Genomic DNA, 21,455 nt, shown 5'->3' on the forward strand with positions numbered 1-21,455 from the left:
GTTTCAAATGAGACTGCTGATCATTTCCCAGTATGTTGCTTTTTCTGTCTTTGCTTTCTGCCTTTCTCTTCACTGGAGTGTCTTTCACTGTCCTCTGAGCCATGAGTTTAATCTACTTTTAAAATCCAAGGCTTCAGAAATCACTTCTCTGAACCTCCCTGGCTACTTTTTGGTTTCATTGAACATGTATCTCCTTGTGGTGTTGTATTTGCTTGTCTTGTGCTGCCTTTGTCTTGTTATATTGAAAACATTGTCAAGGGGCTGTGACTTGTAACCAATATACTACATTGCTTGGTGTTTCTGAAAATGTGGCTGGTGATGATATTGTAGACCAATGCTCCATATATTTATGACTTACAGTCTCATATAGACTGATGGTTTTCAATTTTACGTCTTTTTTCATTTTTAATGGAAAACCGGAGCTTGTTAAATGTGTAGAAACCACTAGAATATAAACTTCATGAGAGGACTTTTGTTTGGTTTTTTCGGTGTAGTAGCATATCTTCAGCACTTCATTCTCTCCCGGATGTGGCACTTAATACATTATGTGTTGAAAAAGTGCTGATTTAATTTACTTAATCTGTAGGTCTTCATTGGTTCTTTTAAATATCCAGTAAGAAACCTCCAGGATGTTATCTCAATGAACAGGATCATTAGGTGTCATCCCACTGTTTGAAGGATAACATCACAGCATCTCATCATTTTTTTCCTAGGAGAAGAAAACTTTGTTTTATTTTGCTCTGTTTTGTTTCTTTTTTTGAGACAAGACAGAAGAAAAAAGGTAAGAAATCATAGTTGGTGTAATCTCACTTCAGTTTATTCAGTGTCTTTGGTCTTTTCATTACTGGAAAAAATTGCAATGGAACAGAAGAAAAAATTTGATGGAAAGACTACTTTCTAATTTATGGACCTTGGTTTGGCTTTTTAGATGTTTATTTAAGGCTTGCCCACTCTTTTCTCTACATTGACATTTCATGGTGAATATTTTGCTTATTCTACCCTCTGTGTTTTTTCTATGGCAGCTTGCGTCGCAGTATTCAGAAACTGAGAAGAATGTTAAAGATCAGAACCTTAAATTGTTCACTTTTTTTTTTTTTTTTTTTTTTTTTATGAAGTCTCACTCTGTCACCCAGGCTGGAGTGCACTGGTGCAGTCCCAGCTCACTGCAACTTCTGCCTCCTGGGTTCAAGTGATTCTCCTGCCTCAGCCTCCTGAGTAGCTGGGACTATAGGCACGTGCCACCACGCCCAGCTAAATTTTGCATTTGTAATAGAGACGGGGTTTCACCATGTTGGTCAGGCTGGTCTCAAACTCCTGACCTCATGATCCTCCTACCTCAGCCTCCCAAAGTGCTGGGATTACAGGCATGAGCCACTGTGCCTGGCTCTTCACTGTTGACAAGAATCAAAAACAGGAACTAAGAAGGAGACCACTAACTTTTTCCTTTTTCCTCTTTTCTTTTGCCTTTAGCTCAAGCCAGGACAGAACAGCTGCAGGGACAGTGACAGTGAAAGTGCCAGTGGAGAATCGAAGGGCTTCCACCGGAGCAGCTCTCGGGAAAGGCTCAGCGATGTAAGTTTAATTAAAAATAAATAAATAAATAAACCAAAACCACTAGGCCACACACACACCATTGGTTCAAGTCTGAATTACATAACTTTCCCTCATCTTTAGAATTTTTTTGTCTACCCAAGCATTGCAGTTCACATTATCTTTGTATACCTATGTGAGCATTGTAGTTATGGCATCATTCTAAAATGTCGTTTGAGCAAAAATGTATTTTGACGAATCATGAGGTAGGAGGAACTATTTGTTACCTTAGAAACAGCAAGGCTGGGCATAGTGGCTCATGCCTGTAATACCGGCGCTTTGGGAGGCTAAGGCAGGTGGATCACCTGAGGTCGGAAGTTCGAGATCAGCCTGACCAACATGGAGAAACCCCTTCTCTACTAAAATTACAAAATTAGCTGGGCATGGTGGTGCATGCCTGTAATCCCAGCTACTCAGGGGTCTGAGGCAGGAGAATCACTTGAACCCAGGAGGTGGAGGTTGCAGTGAGCTGAGATCCAGGCATTGCACTCCAGCCTGGGCAACATGAGCGAAACTACATCTCAAAAACAACAACAACAGACGACAAAGAGGAATGATGATACTTTTATTATCTGTTGCAACTGAAAGAAGTAGTCAAGTAGTGCTGAGACTAGGAAATGACATCATTTAGCTATGGGCTTTTTGTAATTTCTTCACTTAAGAAATTGTTAACAATCCCTGTCATTTTTATTCCTGCTGGAAGTGGTGACTAATCAGCCACTTGGCAAGATGAGGAATTAAATTTCCTGATGGGGCTGGGCACAGTGGCTCACACCTGTAATCCCAGCATTTTGGGAGGCTGAGGCAGGTGGATCACGAAGTCAGGAGTTCGAAACCAGCCTGGCCAATATGGTGAAACCCCGTCTTTACTAAAAATACAAAAATTAGCTGGTCATGGTGGTGCATGCCTGTAATCCCAGCTACTCAGGAGGCTGAGGCAGGAAAATATCTGAACCCAGGAGGCAGAGGTTGCAGTGAGTCAAGATCGCACCACTGTACCTAGCCTGGGCAACAGAGCAAGAACCCATCTCAAAAAAAAAAAAAAAAGAAAAAAGAAAAGAAAATTCCTGTTGGATTTCTGGAAGGAAAACCTTGTGAGAATGCATCATACCTCTTTAGATGTCTATTTGCCCTCTAGATGTGATTTTAATTATTCTCTAGTCTGCTACCCACCAACAGGGCAGGTTCCCCCTCTGTTGCTTCTGAGAACCACCTATGCCTTTTTGGACTCTCTTGCCTTCTTTACTCATGTGTCATATATCAGCATTCTTTTTTTTTTTTTTTTTTTTGAGATAGAGTCTCACTCTGTCGCCAGGCTAGAGTGCAATGGTGCGATCTCGGCTCACTGCAACCTCTGCCTCCCAGATTCAAGTGATTCTCCTGCCTTATCCCCCCAAGTAGCTGGGACTACAGGCGTGCACCACCACGCCCAACTAATTTTTGTATTTTTAGTGACAGGGTTTCACCATGTTGGCCAGGATGGTCTTGATCTTTTGACCTCGTGATCTGCACACCTTGGCCTTCCAAAGTGCTGGGATTATAGACGTGAGCCACCACACGCCCAGGCATATATCTGCATTCTTAACTCACCTGTGCCTCAAGAGCAACACTTGGAAATTCTTTTGTGAAGTGGATCAAGTAAAGAGAATTTTTTTTTTTGAGATGGAGTCTCACTCTGTTACCAGACTGGAGTGCAGTGCCCTGATCTCAGCTCACTGCAACCTCTGCCTCCCAAGTTCAAGTGATTCTCCTGCCTCAGCCTCCTGAGTAGCCTGGATTACAGGCCCATGCCACCCCACCCAGCTAATTTTTGTATTTTTAATAGAGACAGGGTTTCACCATATTGGCCAGGCTGGTTTTGAACTCCTGACTTCATGATCTGCCACCCTGGCCTCCCAGAGTGCTGGAATTAGAGCTGTGCGCCACCATGCCTGGCTTAATTTTTGTATTTTTTGTAGAGACAGGATTGCTCCATGTTGGCCAGGATGATCTAGCATTAACAGAGTAAGTGAGAGAGTAGTATCAGGAAAAAAAGAGAGAATACTTCAGTGTGTCTGAGTATTAAGAACAAATAAAGGATATGTAATGAGGAGCAAAATCCTTTATTTTCTCCTTTTTAAAAAAAAACACCATACTCTAAAGCAGTGTGCTGTTCATTATAGAGTGCAAGACGATTCATTGAGTTCCAGAGAGAAAATATTAGTACTTTTTTTTCTTAGAAAAATAAATTAAACTTTACTAGTATTCAATTTAACGAGTGGGGAATAGTTGTTGTCTATAATTTTTAAATACATGGATCTAAGGAGTGTATACTCAAAACTTTTTTTACTGTGAGATGTCTACTAACATAAATGGTTGGAGACTACTGTAGCACACTGAGCAGTTCTCTATGATAATACCACATCCATCTCTCCATCAGCCAAGGTATACAACTCCGAGATACAACCGCCTTCCTGCACCTCTCATGAAAGTTTGTGAGGTTTATGATGAGATGTTGTATGAGATACTAAATTCTTATAGGAATTAAATGGAATAAAGTATAATTATTTTTATGTTATTTTAATATATTAGTTATAGATAATTACCTCCCCTTCTTCTGTGGTATAATATCAAATTATATAAATAAAGAGTACTAACAGTCTTTTACTGTGTGTGTTTCTGTGTGTAAGAATATGTTTTATTGTGTGTCTATGTGTTTGATTAATTTTGTGATGGAGCTATACAATCATAAAACCATGACAACTTTTCTTATCTAAGTTGTTAATGTTTAAATAGCTGTTTTTCTGAGATTTTTGTTACACTTTTAATGTAAGATCTCATTGACCCTGGAAATTATTCCAGGGTTAGTCAGTCATATTTTCTTCATAGTGTAGAGAAATGAAAACCATGTTAGTTTAGGGGACTAGAGCTGCCATTGGGTCTTTTGGCTTGCTTCCCGTAACTCACTTTCTGTTAGATAAAAATAAATTGACAAAAGACATTCCATATTCATGAATAGAAAGACTAAATATTATTAAGATGTCAGTACTACCCTAAGCTATTTATAGATTCAGTGCAATGTCTATCATAATTCTAACAACCTTTTTTGCAAAAATGGAAAAGCAGATTCTCAAATACATATGAAATGGCTTGAGGCCTTAATAACCAACACAGTCTGGAAAAAGAACAAAGTTAGAGGACTTACACTTACCAACCTCAAAACTCACTGCAAAACTACAGTTAATCAAAACAGTTTGATAGTGGCCTAATATTAGACATACAGACCAATGGAGTAGAATGGAGAGCCCAGAAGGAAGCCCATACTTATATGCCCAACTGATTTTTAACAAGAATGCCAAAACACTTCAATGGGGAAAGAATTTTCTCTTCAACAGATGGCGTTGAGACAACTGGATTTCTATGTACAAAAGAATGAAGTTGGACCCCTACATCGCACTATGTACAAAAATAAACTCAAAATGAATCAATGACAAAAATTTAAATGTAAACACCATAAAACTCTTAGAAGAAAATATACAGGTAAATCTTCATGACCTTCAATTTGGCAGTGGCTTATTAGATATGACACCAAAAGCATATACAATGAAAGAGAAAATAAATTGGATTTAATCAAAATTAAAAACTTCTGCACACCAAAGAGCATTATCAAGAAAGTAAAAAGACAGCCTACAAAATGGGGAAAAGATTTGCAAATCATATAACTGGTATTTGTTATACAGAATGTGTAAAGAACTCCTACAACTCAATAATAGTCAACCTAATGCAAAAATGTGCAAAGAATTTGAGAAATATTTCTACAAAGAAGTACAAAGAAGAGGTACTTGAAAAATGCTGAAAATCATTAGTTATTAGAGAAATGCAAATTAAAACTGTAATGAGATTATCATTTTATACCTAGTAGGATGGTTACGCTTTTTAAAAGAGAATGAAAAATAAGAAGTGTTGGCAAGGATGTGGAGAGGTTGGAACACTCATACATTACTGGTGGGAATGTAAAATGATGCAGCCACTGTAGAAAACAACTTGGCAGTTCCTCAGAAAGCTGAAACATATAATTCCCATATGACCCAGCAATTTCACTTTTAGGTATATACCCCAAAGAATGGAAAACATGAACTTAAACAGAGACTTGTAAGCCAGTGTTCACTGCAGCATTATTTATGGTAGCCAAAAGGTAGAAACAAACAATGTGTTTCTCAACAAATGAATTGATAAACGAAACATGACAGCTTGGCTGATATGCACACAATGGAATATACTCAGCCATAAAAAGGATTGGCATTGTAATATATACTACAGTATGGATGAACTTTAAAAATATCATGCTAAAGAAAAGCAAGACAAAGAAGGACAAATATTGTGTGATTCCACATATATGAGGTATCTAGAATACGCAAATTCATAGAGACGTAAAGTAGAATAGAACTTACCAGGAATTTGGGGGATGGAGAGTGGGAGGGAGAAAAGCTATTGCTTGATAGAGTTTCTTTTTGGGGATGATAATAATGTTTTGGAAATAGATAGTCATGACAGTTGTTCAATGTTTTGAATGTAATTAATGCCACTGAATTGGTGATCTGTTAAAAAATGTGAAAATGATTAGGACTGTAATAATGCTTATTGTGCTTTCACTTTGTTGAAAATATGGAAAATAGTTATAACTTTTACCATCCTTGTCTACTAATTGTGTCACCTGTGTCATTTCTGGTCCTGTTTCTATTGGTTGTTTTTTCTCTTCATTATGGATCATATTTTCCTGCTTCTTTGTATGCCTGGCAATTTTTCACTGGATGCCAGACATTATAAAATCCTGTCAGTCTTAAGTCGGTCAATGAGACACTTTCAATTCATATTGTTTATTATATTTAAAAATTATGCAAAAAAATTTGTGGACATATAGTAGGCAGATCGTTCATTAATTATTAACATTCATTCTTTTTGCAACATTACTAAAAAGGAAAGAAAGAAAATTGATCCAAAAAGTGGACATTTAGTGAAATGTTTTGAGATCCCTAGTCACATTTCCCTCACACATATGCAGGTCTGAGATTGCAGAATCCTGTGTCAAACACTTTTTTTTTTTTTGCTTGACACGGAGTTTCACTCTAGTTGCTCAGGCTGGAGTGCAGCAGCATGGTGTTGGCTCACTGCAACCTCCACCTCCTGGGTTCAAGCAATTCTTCTGCCTCAGCCTCCTGACTAGCTGGGATTACAGGCGCTTGCCACCACGCCCAGCTAATTTTTTGTATTTTTAATAGAGATGGGTTTCACTGTGTTGGCCAGGCTGGTCTCAAACTCCTGACCTCAGGTGATCCACCTGCCTTGGCCTTCCAAAGTGCTGGGATTACAGGCGTGAGCCACCGTGTTTGGCCGAGATGAAAGCTTTTAACAAGTCAGCCCACAGAATGATTCTTTTGGATACCAAAGCAACACCTACCTGTGCAATATTTTAGAGAATAAAGATGCCCCATTTTTGCTTGAAAGAGAATTAACAATTAATTTATTTTTTACTTTTATTTTAGTTTCCTGGGTATATGTGAAGGTTTGTTACATAGGTAAACTCATGTCACAGGGGTTTGTTTACAAATTATTTCATCACCCAGTACCCAATAGTTATCTTTTCTACTCCTCTCCCTCTTACCACCCTTCACCCTCAAGCAGACCCTAGTGTCTGTTGTTTCTCTCTCTGTGTTCATAAGTTCTTACTGTTTAGGTCCCACTTGTAAGTGAGAACATGCAGTATTTGGTTTTTTGTTCCTGTATTACTTTGCTGAGGATAGTAGCCTCTAGCACTGTCCATGTTCCTGCAAAAGACATGATCTCGTTCTTTTTTATGGCAATGTAGTATTTTGTGGTTTACATATACCAAATTTTCTTTATCCAATTTGTCATTGATGGGCATTTAGGTTGATTCCATGTCTTTGCTATTGCGAATAGTGCTTCAGTCAACATTTGCATGCATATGTCATTATGGTAGAATGATTTATATTCCTCTGGGTTTACATCCAGTAATGGGATTGCTGGGTCAAATGGTAGTTCCGCTTTTAGCTTTTTGAAGAATCATCATACTGCTTTCCACAATAGTTGAACTAATTTACACTCCCACTGATAGTTTATAAGTGTTCCCTTTTCTCTGCAACCTTGCCAGCATCTGTTGTTTTTTGACGTTTTAATATTAATAATAGCCATTTTGACTGATGAGATGATATCTCATTGTGGTTTTGATTTGCATTTCTCTAATCATCAGTGATATTGAGCTTTTTTTGTATAGGCTTGTTGGCTGCATATATGTCTTCTTTTGAAAAGTATCTCTTCATGTTCTTTGCCCACTTTTTAATGGAGTTGTTTGGTTTTATCTTGTAAATTTGTTTAGCTCCTTATAGATGCTGGATATTAGACCTTTGTCAGATGCATAGTTTGCAAACATTTTCTCCCATTCTGTAGGTTGTCTGTTTACTCTGTTGATAGTTTCTTTTGCTGTGCAGAAGCTCTTAAGTTTAATTAGATCCCAATTGTCCATTTTTGCCTTTGTTTGATTGCTTTTGATGACTTTGTCATGAAATCTTTGCCCTTTCCTATCTGCAGCATAGTATTGCCTAGGTTGTCTTCCAGGATTTTTATAGTTTTGGGTTTTACACTTGTCTTTGATTCATCTTGAGTTGGTTTTTGTATATGGTGTAAGGAGGGGGTGCAGCTTCACTCTTTTTTTTTTTTCTTTTTTGAGATGGTGTCTTGCTGTGTCTCAAGGCTGGAGTGCAGTGGCACGATCTTGGCTCACTGCAACCTCTGACTCCCTGGTTCAAATGATTCTTCTGCCTCAGTCCCCCGAGTGGCTGGGATTACAGGCATGTGCCACCACACCCAGCTAATTTTTGTATTTTTAGTAGACAGGGTGTTTTACCGCATTGGCCAGGATGGTCTCAAACTCCTGACCTCGTGATCTGCCCACCTTGGCCTCCCAAAGTGCTGGGATTGCAGACGTGAGCCACTGCTCTCGGCCCATCTTCAGTCTTCTTTAATGCCTATCAGAGAGTGAGAAGGTGGAGTCAAAGACTACTACTGGTTTCTGTTTTGTTTTTACTTTTTCTTTTTTTTTGAGACGGAGTCTCACTCTGTTGCCCAGGCTGGAGTGCAGTGGCGTGATCTCTGCTCACTGCAAACTCTGCCTCCAGGGTTCACGCCATTCTCCCACCTCAGCCTCCCAAGTAGCTGGGACTACAGGTGCCCACCACCATACCCGGCTAAGGTTTTGTATTTTTAGTAGAAATGGGATTTCACCGTATTAGCCAGGATGGTCTCAATCTCCCGACCTCATGATCCGCCTGCCTCGGCCTCCCAAAGTGCTGGGATTACAGGTGTGAGCCACCGCGCCTGGCCCTTGTTTTTTCTTTAAAAATCCCATATTAGTTCTTATTATGCTTATTCTTTCACTTCATTGAACATACGGAAAATAGTTATTACAGCTTTTACTGTCCTTGTGTACCGATTTTGTCACCTGTGCCATTTCCGGGCCTGTTTCTATTGGTTGTTTTTTCTCCTCACTGTGGGTCATATTTTCTGGCTTCTTTGTATGCCTGGCAATTTTTTATCGAGTGCCAGACATCATAAAATTTTCCTTGTTGGGTACTGGGTATTTCTGGTTTCTATAACCATTACTCATTTTGGGATACAATTTTGTTATGTAGATGTGTATGTGTGTGTGTGTGTGTGTGTGTGTGTGTGTGTTTAATGTTTGCTTTTGTACTTTGTTGGAGAAGACCAGAACAATCTTTAGTCTAAAGATAATTTTTCCTCCATGCTGACTGAGTACTCTGCCTAATCCCTAATGTCTTACAAGGTTTTTCCACTGTAAATTATGGGAAAACAAACTATTCCCTGCCTTGTGTGAGCTTTGTAAGTTCTTCCTCCTCCTTTCCAGTGGTTGTTTTCCTTGCCTCAGGCATTTTTCTCTCACAGATGTACTGATTAGTCTTCAGGTGGAAACTAGAGGGGAACCTTCTGCAGCTTTCATGATTCTTGCTTTCTGTGATGCTGTCTCCTCCTTATCCTCTGCCTTGGAGTTCCAACTGTCTTGGCCTCCCCTTATTCTCAACTCTGTCTTCAAGACTCAGAGATTCCACCTGGGTCACCTCCTACCCCGCAATGCTGTGGCATGAAAACTCTCCAGGCAGTGAGGTGGGAAAATTTTAAGGGTCACCCTACTTTTTTCTCTTCTCTCAGATATTATTGTCCTTTATCTTACCCAGTTTCTAAAAACTCCTGTTGCATACATTTTGTCCAGTTTTTTAGTTGCTTGAGGGGAGAATACATTCAGTCCCTATTAGTCCATCATGCCCATGACTTGTTTTTCAGCTCAGATGAAAATTTCCATCAGCCTTTTCACCCATTTTAGTGATATTTTTAGGAGCATTGGCAGTTGAGACTTACTCTCAAGTGAGGTTAATCAAAATACTATATTTTTCTAGCTTTGTTTTTTTGAATTGGTTAGGCCAAAAGAATAAGAATAAAGAATTCCAGTGTAGCTGGAGAATTTGACTCATGGGTGAGGCTTAAAAACACCAAATATGCGGCCAGGTATGATGGCTCACGCCTGCAATCCCAGCACTTTTGGAGGCCAAGGCAGGCAGATCACTTGAGGTCAGGAGTACAAGATCAGCCTGGCCAACATGGTGAAAACCCGTCTCTACTAAAAATACAAATAAATTAGCTGGGCGTGGTGGAGCACATCTGTGCTTCCAGCAACTTGGGAGGCTGAGGCAAGAGAACAGCTTGAACTTGAGAGGTGGAGGTTGCAGTGAGCAGAGATTGTGCCACTGCACTCCAGCCTAGGTGACAGAGTGAGACTTAAAAAGAAAAAGACTTTTATTAAGACTCTGTCTTAAAAAGAAAAACTCAAATATGCTTTGCTTTTCTAAATTATGTATTACCAGACCTTGTTGCTGGGAGGGAATAATTGGCCACAAGGACTTTCAGATTGTCCACATCAAGGAGACATAGTAACTTGTTTAGATTAGTCACTAGGGAAGAGGTAAGGGGAATAATTGAATATATATTTAATAAATGTTTACGATGAGTTATTCAAGGGGAAAATATTGCTTCCAACTTAAACAGAATTTTGTAATTGGGGAAGTTTGTCAAAAGTTAGGAGCAAAACATACTTAAAAACTTTTAATAAACAAGCCTCAAATTATGAAATGTTAATGGGCATTTATTACAAACAGGCCAAGATTTAATAGAAGTTCTGCTATTTATTGTGTGTGACCTTAGGCAAAGAACGTGACCTTTCTTCCCTGCCAAGACGGAGTCTTGCTGTGTCGCCCAGGCTGGAGTGGAGTGGAGTGGAGTACAATGGCGCAATCTCAGCTCACTGCAACCTCCACCTCCTGGGTTCAAGCAATTCTCCTGCCTCAGCCTCCCGAGTGGCTGGGATTACAGGCATACACCACCACGCATGGCTAATTTTTAAATTTTTAGTAGAAATGGGGTTTTACCCCGTTGGCCAGGCTGCTCTCAAACTCCTGACCTCAGGCAATCCATCCACCTCAGACTTCCAAAGTGCTGGGATTACAGGCATGAGCCACCATGCCTGGCCTTGTTCACACTTTCAGATCTTCCTACCTTTGCTTATTCTTTTTATTTATTTAAAATGGATTGCAGTGGCATGATCTCAGCTCACTGCAACCTTGACCAGGGGGTACAAACTTTTCTTGTGCCTCGGCCTCCCAAGTAACTGGGACTATATGCATGTGCCACAATGCTTGGCTAATTTTTGTATTTTTAGTAGAAATGGGATTTCGCCATGTTGACCAGGCTGGTCTTGAGCTCCTGACCTCAGGTGATCCACCTTCCTCAACCTCCTCCCAAAGCCCTGGGGTTATAGACATGAGCCTCCACGCTTGGCCTGTTTTATTTCTGTTCTTTGTTCTTTCTTTGTTTTTCTTTTCCTTATGTCAGCCTCAGCCTCACTTCTACCAAATACTTCCCAATATACTGCGGAAGTAAACTTCTTTAGTGCTTTATTTAACGACTATATGAATATGACTCTTTTCACCTTTCTCTCTGAAAGAATTTTGGGTTGGGTTGTTAGTTATGAGAAGACAGAAAAACATTTGACACCTTTCCAGGGTTCAGATCTTTCAAGGAATTGAAACATCTCAGAAAATAATGAAAAGGGATCAAATTCTTATAAGTCTAATGCTACACAGTTGTCTAATCTTATAATTCTGGTAGCTATTTACAGTTGAGACATTTTTTTCTGCTTCTTTTTGATATACCCCTTCTCCTACTTCAAATCTCCCCTGGTCTTTGGGTTTTTATTGATTCGTCTATCCCACAGTGCTACTGTTCATCCATCCATGCCAGCATCTTTCCTATTCTTTCTTCTTCCCTTCCTTCCCTCCCTCCCTCCCTCTCTTGAAATCTTTATTGAGGTTTTATTCCATGCCAGGTTGTTTCACCAGCTACTGTTAAGGAGGAAACTGACTTGAGCCACTGCCATGAATGAACTTCCCACATTGTTATAATTAGATTAGGAAATCTAATCTCAACCTGACAAGGATTCTTGGTATTTTATTCCTCTCTTTTTTAAAAAAAATCTGTGCCACATTTTCCTTTTCCTTAACAGTTTCCTTATGCCTTTTTCCATTCCTGTCTCATGTATTTATGAATTCTCCTGGATATGTCAGTATTTCAGTTGTCAAGAAATGTCAATCAAATTCCTTTCATTCATCAGTTATAGTCTGGGCATTTGAGGTTGAGTGGAGAACAAGATGAAGCCTCTGCCCTCATGAAGTTTCCATTCTAGTGGGAGAGACAAATCTGTGAAGAAACAACTGAAATTCTTTCTAATAGTGTTTTCTGACATAAACAATATGAAGGGTGGGAGTGTGTTGCCACTTTAACTAGTGTGATTGGATAAGGCCTTTCTGTGTAGGTGACATTAAAACTGAGGCCTAAATAAAGAAAAGAAGGTCGACAGGTGAAGATCTATGGGAAGAACATTTTGGGCAACAGGAGCAACAAGTTTAGAGGCCCTGATTCAGAAGCAGCATGTTGTGTTTTAGGGCAAGAAAAATGGCTAGTGTGGCTAGAATAGAATGAAGAAGCACAGTGGATGAACACGTAACTTCTAACCCATGCTAAGGTGGCTGGGTGTTGTATTAACTTCCGGGCTGCTTTAATGAATGATCACAAACTGTATGTCTGGAAACAACAAAAATCTATTATCTCGCAGTTCTGGAGGCTAGAAATTTAGCATCAGTGTGTATCTGTAGGGCTATGTTCCCTCTGCGGGCTCCAGGGAAGAATCCTTTTTTTCTCCTAGCCTCTGGTGTCTCCCAGTGATCCTTGGTGTTCTTGGCTTGTAGATGTATCATTCCAGTCTCTTCTTTAGTTTTCACATGGCTTCTACAGCAGCCATTGGATTTATAGCCCATCCTAATTCTGTATGACCTTAATTTAGTTACATCTGCAAAGACCCTATATCCAAATTATGTCATTGTGTTAACTTCTCCACAGAAACAGAACCACAGCAGAAGATAACAGAACCAATAGAGAATGATTTATTTTGAGAAATTGGCTCACAGTTTCGGAGGCTGACAAGTCCCAAGATCTATAATCAGCAAGCCAGAGACCCAAGAGAACCAGTAGTATAATTCTAGTCTCAAGACTGGCAGGTTTGAAACTCGTGAAGAGCTGATGTTTTTATTGTGCCTGAAGGCACAATAAAAAATTGATGTCCAGGGTCAAAGCCAGGCAGGAGGAATTCTCTCTTATCTGGGAGAGAGTCAGCCTTTTGTTCTTTTCAGACCTTCAACTGATTGGATAAGGTTCACCCACTTTAGGAGGACAGCCCAGTTTACTCAGCATATCAATTTGAATGTTCAACTCATCTAAAAACATCATCACAGAAACACCCAGAATCATGTGTGACCAAATATCTGGGCACCCCATGGCCCAGTGAAGTTGAAACATAAAATTGACCACCACAATCACACTCTGGGGTTCCTGGTAGACGTAAACAGGGGGACATTGCCCAGTCCATGACAGGTTATTATCGTAAAAACCATTGGAATATGTTATAAGGATTGGAGTTGTAGTTCTTACTTTAAAATGTTTATTTTGCCTTTGATATGAGGAACTGTCCATGAAGATGAGAGCAAGAATGAAATCAGAGGTAGAAGCCAGAAGGCTGAGATGAGAGTTGGTGACAACCTGAAGTGGGCATAACAGAAGGTTGAATAATTGATGTTGGAAGTGACATAGCATTTTCACACCTGATGCTTTTATCAAGTTGTTACTCCATTTTTACTTGATTTCTTCCAACAACTATATGCTTATTTCTCATTCAAATATATTTTGTGTGTGGTTTTTTTGTTTTTTGTTTTTGTTTTGTTTTGTTTTTGATTGGCTATTAGTAATCTTATTTCCAAGGCACGTTTCTTTGGATTAAGATTTCAGGTTTTTAAAACACTACTGGAAGATATGTGAATGAGCTTGTTTTGTGACCTTTGCAAGAAACTTACTTGTTCATATAATTCCTGGCATGATCCTTCTCCTTTTTACTCCCAAGAGAGAAAAGCATAACGTGAAGGTGGGTAGCCAGGGATGTTGACTACAATTAGTGATTTGGAAGAATTTTAAAATATTCAATTTAAATTAGTCCTAGGGTCAGAACACGCATTCTCACCTAGGGGTGGAGTACACGTGTCCTGTCTGTACTCAGGGAGCTGTAATAGTAGCCATGGCCTCTCTGTGTGGATTTATAATGAATGGAGCACATCTATTTTAGATGGGTAATCAATTTTGAAATCCCTTGTTGTAAGTATGCTGTTAAAACAGAAATGTTAACTTCATGAGTTTAATGAGTAGCTTCGATGATAGCTTAGTGACAGAGATGGAAGGAAAGGCAAGTGGGGGGAAGTGAGAAGAGAACAAGTGTTTAATGAATATCTACTTGCAGACTTGAATGTCAGCAGCAACATTCTCCCTCCTGAAAATGTCTTTCAACTGCGCATCCCATTACATTCCTGCAGCTCATAGTAGCATGAAGATTGAGACAAAGAGTGTGCTTCTAAGAAAGCTCTCCTTTACAATATAATGAGATGGAGGTGGGTAATTTGCAGAGATCGCTGGAGCAGTGGTCAAATATGAAAAAAAAAAAAAAAATCTAGCAGAATGAAAAGACCATGTTAAACAGGAGATGGCTTATAATGAGCCCAGAAATTGCATATCGGGTAGCCAGCTGGCCAGCATTTCCTCATATCCCTGTCTTCTCATGCAAACCGCTGAAATGTTCTCCTACTCTATTTCCTCAACCTCTTAATAGTTCTCATTTCTACCTACTGCATTGAAAATATGAATGAAATGGCAACTCTACCACTTGAAGAAATAAGAATGAAGCCCTTTTCAGCAGAAGTATTTGCCTAAACATGGATGGATAATATTATTTCAAATGCTTTTGAAACCAAGGAAACTTCTGTTTCTTCCTTTAAAAAAATCCTCTTAATTTTCAAGTCACAATTTGACTCAGAGCCTTCTCAGTATTCTGTGGCCTCTTTTGCTATATAGTTTGGACAGACTTTGCTTGAAGTCTCCAAGCAAGGAAAATGGAAGCCCTCCCTTATTGGAAATTAACAGGGAGGCTTGGCACGGTTCCTCATGCCTGTAATCCCAACACTTGGGAAGCTGACACAAGAGGATCACTTGAGGCCAGAAGTTTGAGACCAGCCTGGGCAACATAGTGAGACCCTAACTCTAGGGAAAAAAAAGTAACTGGGCATGGTAGTGCACGCCTGTAGTCCCAGCTACCCAGGAGGCTGAGGCAGGAGGATCACTTGAGCCCAGGAGCTTGAGGTTGCAGTGAGTCATGATCTTGATCATTAAAGAAGAGTTTTGTCAAATTGTTCAATAGTTAGGGTATTAGCACCTGTCTTCTTTCCTGGTTCTTTACCTTTTGGTGACTGTCTCTTCTTTGGTGACTGTCTCTTCTAAAATGAGAGAGCAGTACCAATCCCTAAATATACATCTGTAAGTGAATAACTTACAGCACATTCTATTTTTTTTTTTTTTTTTTGAGACGGAGTCTCGCTCTGTCACCCGGGCTGGAGTGCAGTGGGCGAATCTCAGCTCACTGCAAGCTCCGCCTCCCGGGTTTACGCCATTCTCCTGCCTCAGCCTCCCGAGTAGCTGGGACTACAGGCGCCCGCCACCTCGCCCGGCTAGATTTTTGTATTTTTTTAGTAGAGACGGGGTTTCACCGTGTTAGCCAGGATGGTCTCGATCTCCTGACCTTGTGATCCACCCGTCTCGGCCTCCCAAAGTGCTGGGATTACAGGCTTGAGCCACCGCGCCCGGCATAGCACATTTCTAATAATATTACCGCTGTTTCTAAACATTCCTTTGTTTTGTTTTTAGCATGATCTGTTGTTGCCTGTGTTCATGTAATTTCTGTCTTGGGAAATTATTGAAGCCACCAAATATTTGCAGCTATATTTAGATATAGACTTAGATTAGAAATATATGACAGAGACTCTTTTCTGGGCCTTTTTGATCGTAAGACCTCAGGGATATATGATAGTTGTTTTGAGCCTCAGCCAAACTGTGGTTTCCCTGTGACTGATAACTTCTGTTACCTATACTTTGATGGTGGGGTCCTGTTGGTGACCAGGCGTAATTTCTCACTGAATACAAGGCCGTAGTCAGAATCTTGGGGTTGTAGGACTAGACAAGCAGAAATCTTTTTATTTAATAGATGTCACTCCTGCTGAAATTCTCCAGCTACGACTGAAGGGAGTTGGCAAGTAGCCAAGAAAAATGTGGCGGAAAGGGTGTAAGAGGGAGGAAATGTCAATGCCACGGACATTTGGCAAAGTCGATCAGAAGAGGGCTTTTCTACACATGTGTTTTCTGCCAGATCCTAAAATCAAAACTGAATGCCATGCATCTTTTCCCTTAAAAAAAAGAAAAAGAAGAGTACAGTGGGTTGGCACATGTGAATGGCTCCTGATACAAGAATCTGTATGCTTTCTAGCAAATGCTGAAGCAAATTCCAGCACACCTTTAATGTATATGGGGATCTTGTCTCTGTTCCCTCGTGTGCCTGTGTTTGTGCCCGTGTCTCAGGGAGGGGGGTTATAAGGCAGGGTGCTTAAATGCTTTGTTGCATTATGTTAATTCCTCGGCAGTGCAATCAAATTCATGTCGTAATTAAAGCTGTCAGTTGGAAGGCAAGCCAATCGCCACGAAAACACAGCATAACAAATGAAGTGAAATGATTCTGCGTGTAGCTATACAATGCTTCGCCAGGCATGAAATTAAATAAGTAATTTGATGTTGACATCAGAAATTGAAATGATACCCACTGTTCCCTCATTCAGTCAGACCTGCATAAACAATAGCCAGAACAAATATGCACAACAAAGCCCTCTTCTCCACCCAGCTCCCTGAGTAATGTACAATATATATGCAAAATGAGCATAACAGAGCTTTCCGAGACCTGAAGGATGTAATTTTCTTTGGTATACAATAAGATGGTATGTATGTGGGGGTAGGGAAGTGGGTTTGGTGGGAGTACTTCTCTTTCTGGGATAAAATACATTTGCAGGAAGGGAAAGAAATGAAATAAACAAATCCCGTGGTCTCTCTGAGTACTTCAGCCTAAAATGAGTTTACTTCCCAGGGGTATGGCTCCAAGCTAGTGGAGACCTAACTTGACTTTTGCTTTCTTCTGCTGCTGCATGGAGGGCTGTGGGTGCTGGAAACAGGTGCTGCTGTCATATGGCTAGTCACTAGTATGAGAAATTGTCTCCATGACTACTGTGGATCTCCCTCCATACATTTACGGGATTAAGAATGCAGCAGGATTTTAAAAAACTGAGTCCAGTGAGCAAGATCACACATCTATGGTGCTTCATTCCCCTGAGTTTGTGTGAAACACTGAGATGAAGAAAGTTTTGCTTTGGGAGCTGCATTTAGGAATGCCCTGAAGCATACTCTTCTTGTTTGATGTAGATATAGTTACAGTACCATATTTCCTCCTCAAAGAGCTTAGCATCAAGAAGAATCACATCTCTGGTATTTTTATAGATGTCAAATTCTCCTGAGCCATTTTTCTTATACATAATCCATCCATTCATTTATTTATACATTCATTCAACAACTCCTTATTAAATGCATCCTGTGTGCAAGTCATTGTGTGAAGCTCTAAGAAGCAATGATGAATAGGCCAGATGGTTACTGTTATCTGAAGTTTCCAGAGTAGGGGGCAGGACATGTAGGCAGAAGAGCTAGCAGTGAACAGAGTAACTGTTGCATCAGGGCAGAGGTCATTTTGCTCCTGTGAAGGTGAAACACCCAACCCAAGCTCATCAGGGAAGAGGCCTGTCTGGTGCAGGGATGTTTAGCTGAGACCTGCAAATCTATTCAGCATTTTCTTCATCTTCATTTCAAGCTTAATCACAAAGAGGAATAGGATGCTAAAAATGAAATAATTTATAAGGAGAGGTTTTAGGAGAAAAAGCAAACAAAAATGAGAATCTCAGGCAAGTTTAAAATACATTTTTTTTTTTTGGCTGCTTTTCCCAACAAGTGATGCCCTGCATTCCTTTCAGAATTAACATTTTTAAGTTCCCTGTGTGTCAGAACTATGACAGCCTAAACTGGTAATTCTTGTGACTTAAACCTTTCAGAAAAATGGTGCTTTTCACTGCTCCTCTTGGCCCACACATTCTTTGCATTTTAGTCTACTAATTACGTTTACAAAATGTCTCATTTTTGAAAAGCACCGTGTGTGTACTAACTGGTGCCTTTAGGGAATAAACTGGCAAGTAGGTCATACACTGGAAAAGTCATCCAAACCCACTGGGCTTTTTATTTTCAAGTCAGTCTGGGCTTTTTCCTCTTGCCTGCCCCTTTGCGGCCACAAAACGGAGTAGCTTGAGACCAGGGCATTGAATGTCAGCAAGTCAGGGAGGCAAGCTGATGCGTGTCTGTTTAGTCTCAGTGCAGGGCGAAATGCCATCATTAATTCATTACCCAGCTGCCTGTCAAATAAATTGGCAATTACATCCACCGCAGAGGCTTGGAATTCAGTAAATAGCACGTTAGCATCTCTGAGTTGTTGAGAGATGTAAAGGGGAAAATTAAGCAACATGGTGTTTGTATCAGTAGCAGATGACAAGGGGCAGCATACACTGGTGATACGATGTAGTGATGAAAAGCCTGCAAAGGGCTAGTAATGAGCTGTGTGGATTGGAACATGTTAAAAACCATTGCTGATTTTCCACTTTTGTCTTTATGCTTTATTGCAGAGTTCAGCTCCTTCCAGCTTGGGAACAGGCTACTTCGTAAGTCTATCTCAGCTTCCACATATGTGCCTTGCATTGGCATTGATTTCCTTCTATAATGAATGCTCATTGGGATATGGAAAAAAATCTGAGAATTTATCTCTCAGTCCTGAAGAGCAGACTGATTTCCATTCTTTATTAGGAATTGTTTTACTTTTAGAAGACATAGCCTCCTGGGCCATAGGGATCATAAGTAAGTCCAAGGTATATACCTGGTTCCTAACACCCAGGACATTAGCTCCTTACCTGGCCATGTAAGGAGATACAGGGAACCCTGATTAGCTCGTGCCACCATTTCTCCACAATTACCTTTTTAGTAAGAAGTGTCATGTGGGGGTTGGAATTCAGATTATGCATTGAGATATTGATTTCTTGAAGAACATCTCTTCATATAAAGCGAGTTGCCTTTTTTTTGGTGGGGAGGATGGGGAATGGAGATAGTATTTTTTAATGAATATTTTCCCTCACAGTCTGGGTAGCTTGCCTTTAGGTTTTTCTTTCAGCAATAATTAAACTAATATACTTATTTTTGCTAAAATGCAAAGTGTATTTCTGAATCTTTTTCTCTGTCCTTTGGGAAAGATGGCACTGGGGTGACCCTTCAGGGATTATCACAATATTGTGATAATCGTGAATCTAAAATTCATTCTCAAACAGCAGTTGTCACTTCATTATATTTATTTATAGTGAAATTCTCCTTTCTGGATTTAGTGATCCTTTTCAAGATACAAATAAAAAAGAATGACAAATAAGCATTATTTGTACAGTAGGATAACATGTCAATGTAGAAGTCTGTTGTGATACTTAAAGGAACCTAATTGGTGTTCTAAGTGATGAACACTGATACAGTCATGCCTCAGCATTTTCTGAGAAAATAGTGAAATCAAGAAAATCAAATAAAGTGGAAAATAATTAATTCACTTTAGTTGCTTTTAACTTTTGTCTCCAATGCTAATTACTCTGGTTTTCTTCTGCTCACATATTTCTCTCGATACATTTACATTAAATGTATGGAAACGAGCATCATTTCATTAATAAATGAGTATTTTCCAAGCTTAGCAAAAGTGGCATTTTCTAGATGTTGACTTTTTTTTTTTTTGGTCTTTATCTATAATAGGAGAAAAAGTAGAAGGATGATTTGGACCTGCTTAATACAGTTAGCACACTTACCCTTGCTCCTACTTACTGTGGCTGAATATTCATGCTAACAGAAACAAGCAGGATACATTCAATATCCTGCTTCAGCAGTCGAAATAACAGACGTAGCCCCATCTGGCATCTCTTCACACCAGGCTGGATGTGGGTTGAGATGCTGGAAGTAAAATCTGGAGACTGCGATATCTATTCTCCATCCAAAAGCTAAAGCCTCCCCCTTTGCTTGCTTCAGCAGAAAGAAGGCCAAAGCCGCTACCTTAGTCCTCAATCATTTCTATACTGAACATTCTATACCTTAGTCCTTGATCACTTCTATACTGAACATTCTAGTGTTTTTTTTTTATTGTCAATAGGATCACCCTGAAAGAAGAAAGTCATTTCTCGAAACATTGAGATTTTCATTATGCTTTTTGCAGTTATTTTTCTCTCTAGTTCCAAGAATGGTTATTTTTATTCTCTAATAATATATTCTTATGATTAAAGAGTCTTTAATTACAAGTCTATTAATAAAATGACTTTTACAGCACATTGGATGAGTATAAAGGTTTTTTCTTATTTTGGTGAAATTGCTGGTAGACTTACTTTGCTTACATAAAAATCTGTCGTCTTACTAGCTTACATGGAGAAGATATATACCAGATGTATATTCAGCTTTCAACTACGACAAAAATGCCCTGCTAGGATATGTTTCCAATAATGTGATTGTTATGTTATCAGAGTGCAAAATCCATTGATATTGTTGCCAAGTCCTCATGAAAAGTATCTTCTATTTCAACTTTCATTCCAATAGTATCACATGTAATAATTTCAGATACTAACTTCCACACTGGGGAGTTTCATACTTTTAAGTGGAAATCGTATGTGCACAACTTACATTAGTTCTTTGCCAGCATATTATTTACACTGTGCTTTGTGATTTGTGCTGTCATAATAGCTTTTTACTTGTGTCTATAAAGAAGGCTCAGCTTCAGGTAAGTGAAATGGTAATTTTTCAAGTCTATCCTTAATCCTCTTCAGCATGTCTTTGAAATGTGGACAGAGGGAAATCACCTGCAGAGTCCATGAGCTATTAGTGCAATTGAACCATAACATGAAATCTGGTATAAGAAAGCTGAAGGCACTTTTAGCAATCTAGAACTGTTTTCTTGAATACTTTCCCATGCCCCAACTTCACAGTCTTCCTTTGTTTCTATTTTATACTCCTCTAGAGCTTTTGTCAACAGAGGTAAGATGCTATTCATTGTGTATGTTAATAATAGACACCTGAGTGTATACATGTGCAGGTGTGTGTGCATGCACACACACACATACACACCCTTAGCCAGAACCGGTATATTTTACTTTCAGTTCTTTTTTCTGTAGTGA

General features: G+C 39.5%; 1 protein-coding gene across 9 annotated transcripts in view; it reads left to right on the top strand.

Moving 5' to 3' along the window:
- AUTS2 (activator of transcription and developmental regulator AUTS2) overlaps window positions 1-21,455 on the top strand; it is a 1,231,856-nt gene that overhangs the window by 535,313 nt on the left and 675,088 nt on the right. For all 9 annotated transcript variants that reach the window (XM_033193305.1, XM_033193311.1, XM_033193313.1 and 6 more), the window contains exons 3-4: window positions 1,471-1,572; window positions 18,900-18,935. In XM_033193305.1, coding sequence (XP_033049196.1) covers window positions 1,471-1,572; window positions 18,900-18,935 — 138 coding nt within the window. The remainder of the gene's footprint in view (window positions 1-1,470; window positions 1,573-18,899; window positions 18,936-21,455) is intronic.

The sequence above is a fragment of the Trachypithecus francoisi genome, unplaced genomic scaffold (assembly GCF_009764315.1).
Source record: "Trachypithecus francoisi isolate TF-2019V2 unplaced genomic scaffold, Tfra_2.0 Lachesis_group4, whole genome shotgun sequence".
Lineage (NCBI taxonomy): Eukaryota > Metazoa > Chordata > Mammalia > Primates > Cercopithecidae > Trachypithecus > Trachypithecus francoisi.